Source organism: Apteryx rowi, unplaced genomic scaffold (genome assembly GCF_003343035.1).
Source record: "Apteryx rowi isolate R43461 unplaced genomic scaffold, aptRow1 scaffold_216, whole genome shotgun sequence".
NCBI lineage: Eukaryota > Metazoa > Chordata > Aves > Apterygiformes > Apterygidae > Apteryx > Apteryx rowi.
In genome coordinates, this window is record NW_020448486.1 from 586908 (window position 1) to 603190 (window position 16283).

A 16283-nucleotide genomic window follows, 5' to 3' on the forward strand; every position below is an offset into this window, starting at 1 on the left:
GGGTCGTGCCCTCGCGGCGGGGGTGGAAGGGCGCGGGCAGGGTCTTCTGGTCCGTTATGGAGAGAGGAATGCGGAAGGGAAAGATGTCCGGCGAGCTGCCTTATGCTGTTACCGGAGCAGATTAAAGCTTTACCCAAATGCATTTGAATTTATTTATCAATTCGTTACTAAAATCAGTGTGAGAGAGTACGGCTGGAGTATGAAAATAAGTTCTGCTTGAAGATTAAGAGCTGTTTCCAGATTCCTAGTAAAAGCTGTCAAATAACAGGATTCTGCAGCTTTTCTGAGGATACTTTCTTGTTGCAGCCAGAGGGTGAAGAAAGTGGATCTTGACATACTGTGTTGCAGCATGTTGACTGTTGTGTTGACATATGTGATCTGGCTTTCAGCTGTCTCTTGGGTGTTGGTGGCAATTTAACTTCTACAGCTCAGAGTTCAGCATGGGTTAATCACTGTAATGTTCTTCAGGTTCTTGAGGAATTGATTTAAAATAGCTCGAGTCCTGCGCAGCAGTGTTGGAAGAGGGTGTCCAGTATGCAGAAACCTGGGAAAACAGGCCTAAAATTTATGCAAGCAGTAAAAGTTGTTCCACTTTTATTATACCAGCATGACTTATCCACATTATAGATGGAAAGTTGGATAAATGTTATGAGATGCATTTGTATTACTAAATGGTGCTCATGAGAGGGCTTGTTCAGGTGCAACCATATTGTAATAAAAAGTTTTTAATCCTAACCAGAATAGTTATGCTACTATAAAATCTGTGGGTAGATTAGAAATCTGAGAATCCCTTTGCAGATTTCCCCCCTACCCCCTGTCAGTGCCATGCTGTGGGAATTTCCATGGGTGGTCAGCCTCACTGGTAAAATTTCTTCTGGGAATTTGGTGTATGCAGGAGGGTGAATCCCCAGTGATCATTATGTCTGTTGCATTCTTTGCTTTGCTTTATTTGGGATATGCTGTTTTCCTAGGAAAAGTTGCAGGCAAGCTGTTTGAGAGAGTTTCAAGAAAACAGAATACAAAAGAAGTGTTCGCTATAGGATGTCATTTGCTGTATGAGTATCCTTTAAAAAGGCCTGTTAATTGTGTGGCCTGGTTCACAGTGGGGGGAGGAAAAAAAGCCAAATGTTGATATATCATCATTTTTGTGGTATTTACTAAATCTCTGGAACCTAATGGAGTGTGTGGATAATCAAAAGACCATGAAATTTATTTTACCCCACTTCAAAATATGCCAAATGCCAAGAGGTTCTGGAGGTTTAGGATTACTGCCAAAATATCTTTATTGCAGTATTTACCCATGGTAAGAGTGTGCTAGGTTTCTAATGGGAAATCTTGAAAGATGAATAACTTTTCTGCTGTTTCTTTTTTTTTTCTCTCTCTCTCTCTAATACACCAGTAGATTTAATTTGAAAATTGCTTCTGTTTAGTGAAAATTATATATAAAGACTTGATGTACTGGTGTAAAGATAAAACTTTTGCTTATGTTTAGGGTGTAAAGTATATTCCCGATTAAGTTTGTGTTACATTTTAAGTCCCTGTGCCATGTTTTACTTATCAACTAGTCATCTCTGAAGTGTAAAGCTACTTGATAGGGAGTAATGAGGAAGACAAGTTGAAGCTGGTCTTATGGTAAGCAACTCTTGGCTAATTTTTGGTTTAGGTTCAGTTCAGGTTTTTTGAAAAAACTATATGTGAGATACGATGTGGTCATGTTTTACTTTCCTCTGTGTATATTTTAAGGGGATAGGGATTGGAGAGGGTTTTTTTTATTATTATTATTGTTAACTTTCTTTTGACCTATATCTAGTTGAATTTTTGCTTAAAGTGATGCAGGACAAAGATATGGCAAGGCCTGATCCTAGTTGTTTTGTTTTTTTTTCCTGAGAATTTCTCTGCTTTCAGTTGCCTGTGGAAGAGGCCCAACTGACCTTTTTCTTGGAAACTATGGTGCTAAAATAATGGCTAATGATTAATGTTAATTTTTCAGCATATATCTTTTTTTGAAAGAGCACCATATAATCACCTCAGAGTTGTTTTAACGCATTTTTTTGCTTTGGGAATTGCAGAAGCACAGAATAGTTGAGGTTGGAAGGGACCTCTGGAGATATCTGGTCCAATCCCCCCTGCTCAGGCAGGWTCACCTAAAGCACATTGCCCAGGACTGTGTCCAGCTGGGTTTTGAATATCTCCAGAGAAGGAGACTCCATGACCTCTCTGGGAAACTTGTTCCAGTGCTTAGTCACTCTCACAGGAAAAGTTTTTCCTCATGTTCAGATGGAACTGCCTGTGTTTCAGTTTGTGCCCATTGCCTCATGTCCTGTTGCTGGGCATCACTGAGGAGAGTCGGGCCCCATCCTCTTTACACCCTCCCTTCAGATACTTRTACRCATTGATAAGATCCTCCCTCAGCCTTCTCTTCTCCAGGCTAAACAGGCCCAGCTCTCTCAGCCTCTTCTCATATGAGAGATGCTCCAGTCCCTTAATCCTCTTAGCAGCCCCACGCTGGACTTGCTCCAGTAGCTCCGTGTCTCTCTTGTGCTGGGGAGCCCAGAACTGGACACAGTACTCTAGATGTGGCCTCACCAGGGCTGAGTAGAGGGGGAGGATCACCTCCCTCAACCTGCTGGCAACGCTCTTCCTGATGCAGCCCAGGATACCATTGGCCTTCTTGGCCACAAGGGCACATTGCTGCCTCATGGTCAATTTGTTGTCCATCAGGACCCCCAGGTCCTTCTCAGCAGAGCTGCTTTCCAGGAGGTCAGCCCCCAACCTGTACTGGTGCGTGGGATTATTCATCCCCAGGGACAGGACTCTGCCAACCCATTTCTCCAGCCTGTCGAGGTCCCTCTGAATGGCAGCACAGCCCTCTGGTGTATCAGGCACTCCTCCCAGTTTTGTATTTTCTGCGAACTTGCTGAGGGTGCATTTGGTCCCATCATCCAGTGGATGCTGAGAACGTGAATGACTGCTTTTTGCCTGACTTGTGCAGAGGGCTTATCTCATAGGCCAGAGTTTCTTATTTTGTAAGAATTGTTCATCTCTAAAATATTTAGATTTTGAAAATATTTCAATGCTAGGGATTAAATGAAATTTAGTGCTGTTGTACGTGCCTCCTGCCATACTGCCACCTACACTGGGAGCTTTCTCTTTGCTGTGCACTGAGTGGCTGTTTCTTCCACACTTGGATCCCTCCTTGAAACACTTTTGGTAACTTAATCCCTTAAAGTAGGTCAGCATTTTTATGGAGTRTATAATTTCTGTATCTTATGGAGTCTGGTTGTTTTTTTTTGTCCTGTGTATTAAATGTACTTATCAGTGTCTGATGTGCATCCAGATTTGCTTGCTTTATATGCAGGGCAAGTGAAATTTATCCCAGAATGGCMTGAGGAGGTTTTTTTGACCATTACATTGTTAATGTCTAGGAATTAGACAGTCCCTGTACTTGTTATGGAGCACTAACAAAGCTTACCTGGTTACAGCAGACACTCTTTATTGCAGAACACACTAATAAGTCTGTCTGTTAATCTTAACATCTAATTTTGCTGAAAACTCAACAAAAAGCTGACCTACCACATGGTTAAGAATTTCTTTCCTTTAAATACATATATGATGGTAATATCTCCAAAAGGTCTTGCTGTAAGGTAAYAGTCAATTAAGAGAGAGAATTGCTACATTTTATATGTTTCAAAATTCTGTTGAATTCTCAGTTCCCTACTGTGTTGCAGTCTATGTACACTATCAGTGGGAGATTTGGTGTGATTTTGTGAAGTAGTGTGCAAAAAAATTGTTGTAATATTGTGCAAAAGTTAATTTTCATTTTTTTTCCTGAGTGAAGAAGAGCATATTATTTGAAAATTCTTCCTGCTCATGGATATATGTAGGTRCATGTTTTGTATCTGAGGCCTTCCGATCTGTCAGAATTGGGCCCATTCATTTATTTAAGTATATTAATCTGTTGCCATCAGTTTTGTTAAAAAATTACTCTTTCCTTTTGTGGTGTTGAATGGGGAAGATTCAAAATATTGAATGGTATTGTGCAGAGATCACCTAAAGGGTGAGTGGAATCATGCATGACCAAGATTTTGGTATTATTTCTGGGCCTGCTTTTATGTCCTTGCTCTCTTGATCCATTATAATGGTAATTATAACTATCAATGGCCTGGTAATTAGAATTGAGTCTATCACTATTATTGTGTAACAGAATTAAAAATAGGTTATCTCAAGGTAGGGAATCATTATTATGACAAGTGGAATTTGTGTCATCCTGTCAGACTGATGACTTAACACTGATAAAGGATAATGATATGACCGTGCTGTTGTAAGCAATTATTTTTACCAGCCCATTGCCAAGGAAGCATGCTAGAATATATACAAGAACACCCACAAGCATACTATAATTTCTAAAAGTGTACTTCATGGAATAATTCGGTTTGGAAGGGACCTCAGGATGTCTCTAGTCCAACCTGCTCAAAGCAGGTAGCTGGGAGGTTGGACAAGGTTGCTCAGTCCTGTCTGGTCAGGTCTTGGAAAACTCAGGAGACAACACTACCTATCTGGGCAACTTTCTTCTTTCTTCTCTGCCTCCTTGCTCCATACCCCCCCCCCCAAAAAAAAAAAAAAGCAGCTTATTTTTTATGTAGAACTGATCTCTTCTAACAGTGTTTTTTAGATGGGCATTTTTAGCAAGACCTACTGGTCAAAATGCTGCAAGTCGGTAACGATACAGAAGCAAATGCTGTTTGCATTCACATCAGTGAGATGAAATAATTTATATCTGACCTACTGGACAAAACTGAACTAATACACCAGCTGCTTTCTGCTACAGGGATGCCACTGTATCCTCTGATCCAGAAACAAAACATCAACACTTYTTTCTTTAGTCACAACCAATCGTTCTCTCAGCATTCTGTTTCAGTGACTTGATCAGATTATTGGAATAGAAAATAGTGTGTTTCTGAGTGAGCTGTGGTTATCTGTATTATGACTCGCTTCTCTCATGTCTCCAGTTAAGCAATGACCCCATTAATTTTAAAGCTAGATTGAAGATGATAGTTCAGCTAACGCCTAATTGGTTCAGATGGTGCTTGCTTTAATAGTTTAAAATATCATCTTGGGAAGACTTTTCTTTATGATTCCAGGAGACAGGAGTTCAAATCTCAGCATAGCTGAATTGGCTCATTATCTTCATCAAGAATGGTGCAGTCATATGAGCAACTTGATGCTCAATAAATGTTTTTTCTGCAATATAAAAATATTGAAGATCCATGGTGCCCGTTCTGAAAGAAGTTTCTTTGATCAAAATTGTCATATATGCTTGTATGAGATCCAACTGTACCCGAGGGGAGCTGTACTTATTTGTGCTTGTTTTGTGAAATAGTCTGGATATTTTATTAGCCAAGTGTAAAATCGAATCCTGTATACCACAACCTGGGTGTACAAAATCTAATGAGTTGCAGAAGTTATCACAGTGACATAGACAGACTTTAGACCTTGATGCCATGTGCTGTCATTCCAAGACCATATTTTTATGTTGATTTAAATACTGGGCTGTTTGTGTATGCTAATCCAGCTCCTCTGCTTTGTTTAACTTAAGGCTTCAGCTGAGCTGTATATTTTTTCTTACACAGCTCTGGAGAGCAACAACTTTAAGTGCAGTTGACAGCATTGCTATCTCTGCCTACACGTATCAAATACCTCCCCTCCTTGCTCCCCCCCCCCGCCACCGCCATCCCCTCTTTTCCACATTTGCCTAGTGTTTTAAACAAGATCGCAACGGCCTGTTTTGGTTTTGCTGTGGCTGCATTCCATGGGAGAGATCTGGGTTTTCTCAGCCTGGGAACCTCTTGGCAATGTGACTCTCTTAAGAACATTACAGAGTCTTTCGAAGTTTTGGGGAGAAGCAAAGAGGTATATGCTTGTCCTGTCAGGACCCTGACTGTGGTCTTGGGAGGTGAAGCAAAGAAAGAGGGTCTCGCGTCTCCCTTTCTGTAGGCTGATGGGTGCTTAGACCAGAAAAGAGCTGTAGAACTAATGAGGAAAGAGTAGAACATGTGCCTCAGGTAGTGCAGTGCTGTCCTCTGAAAGGATAAAGCCAGAAGAGTTAACAAAATTAATAGGAAGTGCAAGGCTTTTGTCATATTATCCTCACCTCTGACAAGACCCTCTGTTGTTTTTCATTATGGATAATTTGCTAATAGTTTCACGCTCTGCAGAGAGCCATGAGGACGGTGAGAAAGCTGCTCGTATTCRATTTGTCTTTGTCTTCCTCACGACTCCTCAGGCCATGCTGTAGAAGAACTTGATTTCCGTTTGTTTGAAATCCTTTTTGAGGGCAATGGTGGAAGAGAAATTTTAGTGGAATACACAGGACTAGTCTTGATCATCTGCTGTTCTGATCAGTGTGCTTTCTAAATACTCTAGTTTTGGAAAGAGTGTTTAATAGAGTAGGCTGGCTAATGGCTTGAACTTTGTTTCCATCTGCAAAAAGAGATCTGTATGCTTCAAACAGGAATTAACATCTATGTCTAAAATATGTTAGAATTTGATCATCAAAGTGTTCACAAAGCACTGAGAAGAGCCTTTGTTTTTATATTTCTTATGTGTTATAAGTTTGTTTTAAAAATAATTTTATAGTCTTTACATGGCTGTTTCTCTCACCAGCCAGTTAGTTTGCTCAGAGAAAGGACTCAGTTGATCAGAAAAAGTAAAAAGCTTTCTTACCATCAGGCATATTTTTGCATTCTTTGGTGAGGCAAATGTTTCTTGTCCATTTAAGGTACCTTGTAAAGTTGCTGCTTGCATCTGTTCACAAGCTTAAACTTATCAGTCTAGGATTTTGTAGTGGCAATACAAAAAAGAAATATGCGTAGCTATTAAAAAAAAAGTGTAATGCTGCATATAGAATGGCTATTAAGTGAAAATAAGGTATTAAATATCCAAAGTCATCCAATTCTTGGTGGACCAAGTAAAGCATTAAGTACACTAAAATTATCCAGTTATCTCTGTATTTTAAACATTTAGACTTCATCTGCTCATGAGTTTTTTGCCATTTTTAACAGGAACAGAATATTTCCTTTTGAGGTAAGGGTTATTGTATTCTTTCTAATTCTTTACAGAATGTACTGAATGTTGACAATCTGGAACTAAACTTAAAATACTTTGGAAAGTAGGGGAAGATCAAAGTTTAGGAGCTAGATCAATGGTTATTAAAAGCCCTTTGTTTGTCTGTGCTTTCTCCCTCTTTTTAATGGGTGAAGCTCTCTCCCAGTTGTGTATCTGTGTAACTTCTGTGCTTGTTTTTATCTCACATGGAAGAAGGAAGAAGGCAGGTATGTATTCTGTTTGTTTAGTTATTTATTTCTTGCCACTGCATCCTTTGCTTGGAAAGAATGCAGTTGGGTGGCATGCTATGGGGATCGGAGCATTTATTTCTGGCTCCCATAGCAATGTGGAAGTGTGTTGGCTAGATAAGAAAGGAGTAAACTGGAGAAGAACAAGCCAAACAAAGCTGAGAGTAAACTTAAGAAATTTGGAGGTGGGGACTTTTGTGGGGCATGGGGGGTGACTTTCTTGGGGACGATGAAATGGGACTGGGGTGGGGTGAAATCCTACTGTCTCTTATATCTGGTTTGGCAGGGTCTGTGTCATGTTCTGTTGCTTTTACTTTGTGATAGACAGTTTCTATACAAACGTCTCAATCATCTGTAGATGACAATTCAGATTTACAATTCTTTTGTTATCAGGACACTTGCATTCCAGGCTAATAACTTTGACTAAATTAACCCTTTCTGTGGAGAAGTTCTATAGAGATAGGTTGGAACTCGTGTGTTCGCTCCATATTTGTAAAATGTTAAAGAGAATTTTGCCTGTTTTTCAAGAACTTACTAGCACACTCTTCACAWATGTGCCAGCTGCATAGAACCCTGCTCCCCCGTGTCGTCTTTTTTTTTTTTCTTTCTTTCTTTTTTCTGTAACACACCCTTGACCATTTGGTGGCTTTGTCTTTCTCTCAGTCTCACTGGAAACACGCTCATAAATTTGTACTTCATACAGTATCTCTCCCACTACCTACAACCTCACCCCAGCCTTTTTCACCCCTACTTCTTGAACACACGAAAAAGCTGCTGCACCTCACTGTTTACTCACTGCCCAGTCTCCCAACACAGTGGCATGCTTTTTGACTCAGTCCCAGTTATTGTCCACCCACTCAGTCTCCTCTTCCCAGCTCGGTCACTATTTCATTCACTTGTCCCTGTTCCCCCTCAACTGGTCATTGCTTGGGCTCAGTTTGCCTGTTCTCTCTTGCCCAATACAACCATTCTCTTCTGCACCACCAAACAGTCTCCTATGGTAGCAACTCTTCAAAAATAGTAGTTACAGCAGCTCCTCATATCAGATGTTTTGCCAGTGCTGTTGCTGCAACCTCCAGTGTTTTGTGGAAGATTTTTCTTGTTTCTCTGCTTGTATTCCTCTCATCAGTGTAGTAAAGGCCCTGTTCTCCTTTCATATGAATCCTCATGGCGCTGCTGGGAAGTTTGGTGCTTCTCTGAGAGGAAATGACTTGTCGGTGTTTTGCAGACCCCTTCCTGTGCATAGGAAAGGGACTACTGAAACTGAGTAAGAAAAGCAGACTGGAACTGCCTGCTTATGAAGGCAACAAATTAGAGGAGAGCAACTTCATCCTGGTCTAAAGTAGTCATGGAAGAGAAGGGATGAGGTTTGGGTTGGGACTGAAAGAAACTGATAAGCTGCTGAAAGCACTGTAACTTTAAAAATCCATTGTGTTTCCATGTCATCAGTACTTGTGGATTGTAGTTTTGGTCCTCCCACTCCTAAGAAAGATGTAGTGGAACTGGAAAAGCTTTCAGAGAAAGTTGATAAGAATGATCAGATATATGGAATGTTTTCTGCATGGAAAAGAGTTTACTGTGGAGAGGGTATGAAAGAAACTCATGGACCACAATAGGAATGAATAAGTAAAYGAAATGACTAGTTACTGTATGAAAGCTAAAGGAAATCAAGTGAAGCTAGCAGGTTGATTCAACATAAACAACAGAGATTATTCATCCCACCATATGTGATTGAGCTGTAGAGCTCCTTGCCACAGGATGATGTAGATGCTGAAAGATTACGTGGGCTCAAACATAATTGGACAAATTTATGGAAGAAAAATCTGCTGAGGATTAAATACAAAGATCTTGCTTCTAGTTGAAGCCATAAACTGGAGTTAGGGTGACTTCTGTGGCAGTATTGCCACGTGCTTGTTCTGTTTTAAACTATTCATTAAACGTCTACCACTAATCACTGCTGGAAACAAAATAAGGGGCTAGATCTGTCTGTGGTAGATTCCCCTACAACTATTCTCATGCTTGTCTGCTGTGGGTTTTTCAGTGTGTATGGATTTTGTCCTCTTTCCATTGCCACCCTCAGTGCTTTCTCCATGGAGCAATTGAGAAGTCAGATACCAAAAGATGATGTTGCAAATGGATCTCCAGTTGGTGCAATGCAGTGGGTGCCTTTTGCAGCTCTAGTTCTCTATCACCTGCTGCTCTGTGTGGCTTCTACAGTTTCTTTTTATGTGGTCTAGTTTATGCTTTCCTCATGGTTTTCACAAAGCTTTCTAAACAGACAGGCATGAAGAAGGGCCCTTTGAGACAGTGATGGCTGTAGTCAGACTTGCCTAGAAAAGCTTTTTGCTTTCTTAGAGTAAGTTGGTGATAGGCTTCTCTGACTAAGTTTCCTTAACTTGCTTGATTGGGTGAGGGAGAGGTGCAAGGGGAAAGGAAGAATTGTGTGTGGTCTTACTTGAAGGAACATGAGTTACCTGTTTTTAAATCTTTCATTTTTGTGACTTCCTGGAAAAGCACTATGTTTTGTTTTGTTTTTTTTAATACGTATATATTTGTTGAATTATGTTTAAGCGCCATGAAATAAAAAATCAATGTTGCTGACTTTCACTAGGAATCTGGTATGTTCTAGTAATAAATTGATTTGTCTAGAATCTGAAGACATTCTGGATCTTTTGGAATGAGAGAATAAATAGAAGTATCAAAAGAATAAGTAGTATAAACCCACAATACTGAATTTGCTTTCTGAGATAAGCAGGATAGTTGCAGCTCCCTTTTGGAGCACGTGTGTAAATTCATGAGTGCATAATGGTATGGAATAAAGTTGGAAATCAGAGCATAACTCCAAAGGAATAAATGAACGTGGTATTCATAAACCATGATGACATAGGGTTATCACATTGAAGGTTCATCTAGCTAGGATCCTGAATGATAATGGTTAGTGCTGGGAGAAAAATGTAAGTATAGGTTGAACGCTGTGCAGTGGGACAAGGACCTCTATTGCGGTTTAGGCGCTTTCTGAGCGAGAAGTTGCATGGAGATTTTTATGTCTGATTGACATTTGAGATTTATATTTCAGTAAGTTGCCCTGTCTCTCTCTGAACTGATTTATGTTTATAGCCTTTTAATGTTGGTGGGAGTTGGAGTGGGGCAGTGGATATCCCAATCTAATAATGCATTGTGCATTGAAGACAGAATCAGAAAAGAGAGCTTTTATTTGTGGTGATTGCAGATAAAGCATCTTATTTCATACAACTGTGGTCTTTGCAGGCAACATGTTCAGAGAAAAGGATTAACAATATTATAGGCTGGTCCTGACATAACTGCTTGTAAAATCAGATTATATAGCTGTATGCAAGGAAACTTCACTAACAGTGAACTTCGGCTGCTGTGTTCCTGCTTTACAGGACTCAGTGGGATTATTCTTATAATATAAAATCATTGTGGTGTATTGGGAAGATACTGGCTTAAAAAGGAGGGCTTAATGGAACTCTTTGCTGTGCTGCAGAACTGTGTTTTTCATGAGCCTCAGCCTGTAGTTATTGGAAGAGGAGGAGGTAAGAGAAGAAAGAAGGAGAAGTATCTCTTTGATGTAGTTTGTGGGGGAAGCTTGGATTAAAAAAAATAGCAAGATTGTTGTTTTGGACTTTTTAAAGGATTAGAATATTAGTACAAACTTATGACAAGGAAATAAAATAGAGCGTAATTGCCACTCTCATATGCCTAAACAGCAATGAGCTGGACAGCAGATTATAAAACTGTCAGTTTAAACAACAACAAAATTGATGTTTTTACAAGAAACAAACCTGAAAAAACTCGTGAGGGTGATTATGGCCATCTGCTTTTTAACCTTTAGGTACACTTGAGTCTCATTTTCCAAGTTTGTTTTTCCTGTGTGAACAGGAGTGCTGGATTTGTGGCTTACACTACTTTTTATTTTAATTTAAAGAGTCTGTGATTGCTTTTCTCTTCTATAAGACAATTTCCTAGTAAAAAACCTAGTACTAATCATAAGAGTTGTGGAGGGAAGTAGTAGTGAGGTGGATATCGGAACAGGGCAAAAAATTCTTTTCTTATGTGGCCTTATAGTTTCAGATAGATGTCTCCCCTACCTATTGATGGCTTTTTAAATTTAATGAGCTCTGAGAAGAAACTAGGTCAGAGAAAAAGTCTCTTTTGGTTTCTGCAATGTAAGGAAATACACTACCAAAGATGAGTGGATCACTTTTGTTAATATAATAATAGGGAAGAAACCAAGTTGATTCATCACTTTCTTTTATGAGTCTAAGTGAAAGATATTGCACATAACTCCTTGGTTTCCATCCTGGATGCTGAGTATTTATAAATATGTAAGCTAAAATCATTATAGCAGAGTTCACTGTGTTGGAAGCCAAATCAAGTGGAACAAGTAATTGGAGAAGTGAAAGAAAGGAAAATCAGAAGATGATTTTACCAATATTGGAAGGCAACATAATTTTTATGTCACATTTGTACAATGTGGAGAATGTTCTACAGTACTAAGATGAAGCAAGTCATTTTTGAAGACAAGAATGACAGTGAGTTTAAAAAAAAAAAAAAAGTCTTCCTGTTGTGCTATATTAAAGTACTCCACATCATATTTTTTGTTGAATTTATAACTTAGCAATAAACTTGAGCAATCTCAAGTAGGCATTTTTGCATGTTTAAGTCATGCTTTAATGCAGCAGTTGCTTATGGATCATAACTTCAAAAATTTGGTTGTAAAGAAACAAAAACTCATAAATACTCTGCATGTGAAACATTTTTTTTTCAGTGCTGCTCAGCTGTTACTTAGTTGACATTAACTTGTAAGTATTTTGGAAAGTGGTGGTGGAAGTTTTCTGTCTGTTTTGCATGCTCCAGACATGCTGAACAATCAGGAGTAATAATGTAGACAGTAATCGTTCAGCTTTGACCCAGTCATCATCCTTGTCATCATCATAGAGCAGAAAAGTAAGACTACTGGTGATATAAAGTGCGGTAGTTTATTTTCACATTTTGGACAGGGAGGAATGATTTAAGAGACCACTGAATGCTAATTTTTCTTGCTTTGTTACCATGTGTATTTTAAATGGAAGAACAGCAAATTAAATTAATTTTTGAGATTTGCAGCCAGCAGATCATAATTCTCCATCTGCTTGTTAGCAGCACGGTGCTCCAGTTTTAAAAAGAGTAAAAGAGATGATAATGTAGCTTATGTGTTTTCCTGAAGGAGAGCGGGAATGATGATTTCACAGATGAAATATTCTGAAGGAGAGCCCCACGTGCGAGTAGTGTTGTGGAGTCTGCCTGTTTAAAAAAACAAAAAAAAAACAAAAACAAAAAACCCCCCTTTCAATGTGTTTTTTTTTCCCCCTCTAGCACCATGACTTTTTTTTTAATCCACTTCATTTCTCAAGCTCCTTGCACAGTGGTTGCCACTTTTTTTTGCATTTTTTACAGTTCTTATCATAGCAGTTCTTAGGCTTTTTCAGGCTTTTTAGGTGTTGCAGCAATAATACGTGACAAGTATTAGATCTGAAACCTATGGGTAGTGATCTACTTGCAGGCTCTTCTGCTTGCTTCCTTTACTGGCATTAAAAAATGTTAAGAAGTTGTGCAATATTATCAGACTTGTACAGAATTTGGTTTAAAAAGTAATTGGACAGTATTCTGGGGGAAAAAAATCCATTGAACTAATAAGTCAAATGATATTACCTCTGGCTCAGGAAGTTCTGGAGTTGCAAATCACTTCACTGTGGAAGAGCACGCCGGGGAAGAAGTATATACTTGCTTTGTACTTGTTCTTTTTTTTTTGTATGTATCTCATATAGGCCACTGTCCCAGATAGGATGCTGAGTTAAACAGTTCTTTGGCCTGATGTGGTATTGCTGTTCTTACTTTTTTTTTCACCTTGATTTCCACAGTTTTTTGATTGCTGCTATATTGGGCATTTAGATCCTTAGCTTTCAGAGTTTAGTTAGCATAGTGTCTTATATGGCCTTTTTCCAATGCTTATAGGATTAAAACAAAAGGAAGTTTTGGTTTGCTGCTTACGTTTAAAATTTGTGGAATGAATACTTCTCTTTCACATCATGTAGTGTCTGATTGGTTACTTGTATTCAGTGAAACTGAAGCTTTAGTTTCTGGCAAGCTTTAGTCCCAATATATTCAATTTCTAAAATGAATAATGCTTTAATTTTTGTGAGATGAAATTGGACTAATTGCATGTGAAAAAATATAAACAAACACCACTGGAAAAATAATTGAATTGTTTTGTTTGGTCTTATCAGCTTGACTATGTAGTGTTGTAGAGAGAATAATTTATGTCTGTATTATGAAAAATCAATACTTGCTAAAACTCTTAAAATAAAACCCATACACAGAGGAAAAACTAGCCCAAACAGACTAATGAAATGGAAGCATAAGACTCAGATGAAAGTGATTAGATACAAACACAAAGGAACTGACAAAAACTGAGGATGAAATTAAGACTGAAGAAACCTATTTGAAATATGTCCCCACATACAGCTAGCAATGAACATCACCTCCTTCACTGCAAGCAATAGTAACTTACTTAACAAATGCAAGACCCTTTGATATATTATGCAGTCAGGTGCAATTTGTCTGCCTCCACCTGCATTTATTGTACAGATCAGGTAAATCCTGTTTTGTTGCCCTGTAGATAGCTAGACATTTTTCCTTTCACCTATTTTGTATGCTCTTCACCTTGCAGTAAGTAATTTCCAGACCAAAGTGTTATGAATACTGTGACAGATCGTGTGTTATGTAAAACAGTAATACAATTAAAATGCTTTGACTTTTAATTTCCCAGCAGCTCAAATGCAATGCTAACTTAATTCTGAGACTATCCTGTTTTTACTACCTGTGGACATGATTATATCTCATAATGTGATATTGCACTTCCTGTTCCTCTGAAGTCATGTTTTTCTGTTGCTTCTGCACTTACAACTCACTGTTGTTATGGATCTGTCCTAGATTCTTCTCTCTGACCCTGTAAATGCATATTTTAAGTATGTTTAAAAATGGGGGAGGAGAAGGTAGGCAAACATGTTAGATTGTCAGGATCTTCGGCACTGCTGACGTCCAATAAGTACTTTGCTTTATTACCAAATGACCCAGCTCTCAAGTGAGTAAATTGACATGTTAACGGAGCTAAAATTTATTACTGTTCCTTATGAGTATCTGAGTCTTGTTTACACTTGTTTTTAAGAAAGATGACCCATCTAGTATAATCTTACTTCTTTTAAATAGATAAATATAGTGTTATATATAAGAGAAAAAAATATATCCCTCTCATCTAGTTGTTTTGTGTTTTTTTTTTTCCCCCCCTACCTGACAGGTATGTAACTCTAGTTGTAGTCTTGTGTTGTTGTGGTTACTTTTATGTGTATATGGTTGAAGATGATTAGAGAAGTATTCGCAGTTCAGGATTCAACCGTGCTTTGAAAATGGGACTTTGCCATTAAGGTTGTTGGAGGATAGGTGGGATTTTCTTTTTTTATGTTAAATAAGCAACAAATAATGTGCTGCAATTTAAAGTTTAAATTCAAACAGTATGTACTAAAATCAATGCATGTGTTACCCTAGTTTTGGTCCTTGTTTAGCTTGTATGCAATCACTTGAGATTTTCTAAACCACAAATGAAAATATTCCAGGATTTAACAGACCGAAATACTTAATCCTCCAGAGAGATTAGATGGTTTAGGAGAAGGGCAATGGAACACAGGGCTTGCTGGCTTTTGTGTTCAGCTACAAAATAAGAGGATTCATTGCATTCTTTTTTTAATTTTAAGAGATCCCAACTATTTCTTTAAGCATCATATTCGTAGTTTTGAAGAGCGTAAGAAGAAATGATCTTAATGACTACTTGCTTCGACAATACAATGAAAAATGGATCTCATCCTGTTTGAGCCAATAGTGTTGTGCATTTGTTTGAGGGTTAAACCACTCTGCATGTTATGAAGACAAGTAGCCTGCGTGATTGTGGTAAGTGTGTCACATCCTCCCTTCAACTTTGCCCTCCTTGGAGATTATGGCAGTCTCCGAGTGATTTGCCCACTAACCAGCTGGGAGTGGCTCGAGAAGACTTCACTAACCTGTGGATCTGGTTCTCGAGCAAACTTTCAGACTTAACAGTATCTTGGGACGCTTTGCCAAGCCCAATTAGGAGAGAGGCATGAGTACTGGGGCAGGCTTTCAAAGTTTGGTGGAGAACTAATCTGTAATTTTGTGATGAATTTAATTGTGTGTATTCAAAGCATGTTGTGTGGGGATTACTGTTTTCTTCTCTCCTTGACAACCCAATAAACTTCTTTGTAAACATGAGACTACTGAAGAGCTCCCCTTTGCTTTATGAACACCTTCCCTCCCCTTTTCCAGGGCTGAGTGGTGTTTCTGGCTGTGCTTGGAGGGGAATGAGCAGCTAACGACTTTGACATTAAATGCATACAGAGTGAATGCCACCACATCTTTGTTAAATAAATCTTAAAATCTTTCTGCTCCTCCCATAGGGATTTTTAAAGATAATCTACCAAGTCAAGGCCTATCATCAGAAGCTTACATGGCTCAATATGAATTTCCTGTCATTTTTAGCAATCTGCATACTTTTTTATTTGAATTCCTTTCCTTCTTGAAACTTATCTAACTCTGAATTCACTTTCTCTCTGTACGTTTTTAGGTGCCCTCTTCATTCTGCAGTTTGACCATCATAGAAACAGATTAGAAATGATTCTCTCTACTGTTGCTTCTCTTGCTCTGTGAAATACTCACTTATACTCACTTGGTCCTGTCAAGTGATCATTAGTTGTTTATAGCAAGCTCTTTAATTATTTATTCTTTAAGTAGTCCCATCCTCTACTTTGTCCTGATCAACATTTGTTGTTGTTTTTTTTTCCCCCTACGTGAATGTATCTC

General features: G+C 38.6%; 1 protein-coding gene across 1 annotated transcript in view; it reads left to right on the top strand.

The window, feature by feature from the left end:
* The window catches only part of LOC112965427 (DNA repair-scaffolding protein-like), a 53659-nt gene that overhangs the window by 9283 nt on the left and 28093 nt on the right, over positions 1-16283 (top strand). Inside the window, exon 6 of the mRNA XM_026064394.1 lies at positions 972-1059. Within this exon, the coding sequence (XP_025920179.1) occupies positions 972-1040 (69 nt within the window). The 3' untranslated portion in view covers positions 1041-1059. The remainder of the gene's footprint in view (positions 1-971; positions 1060-16283) is intronic.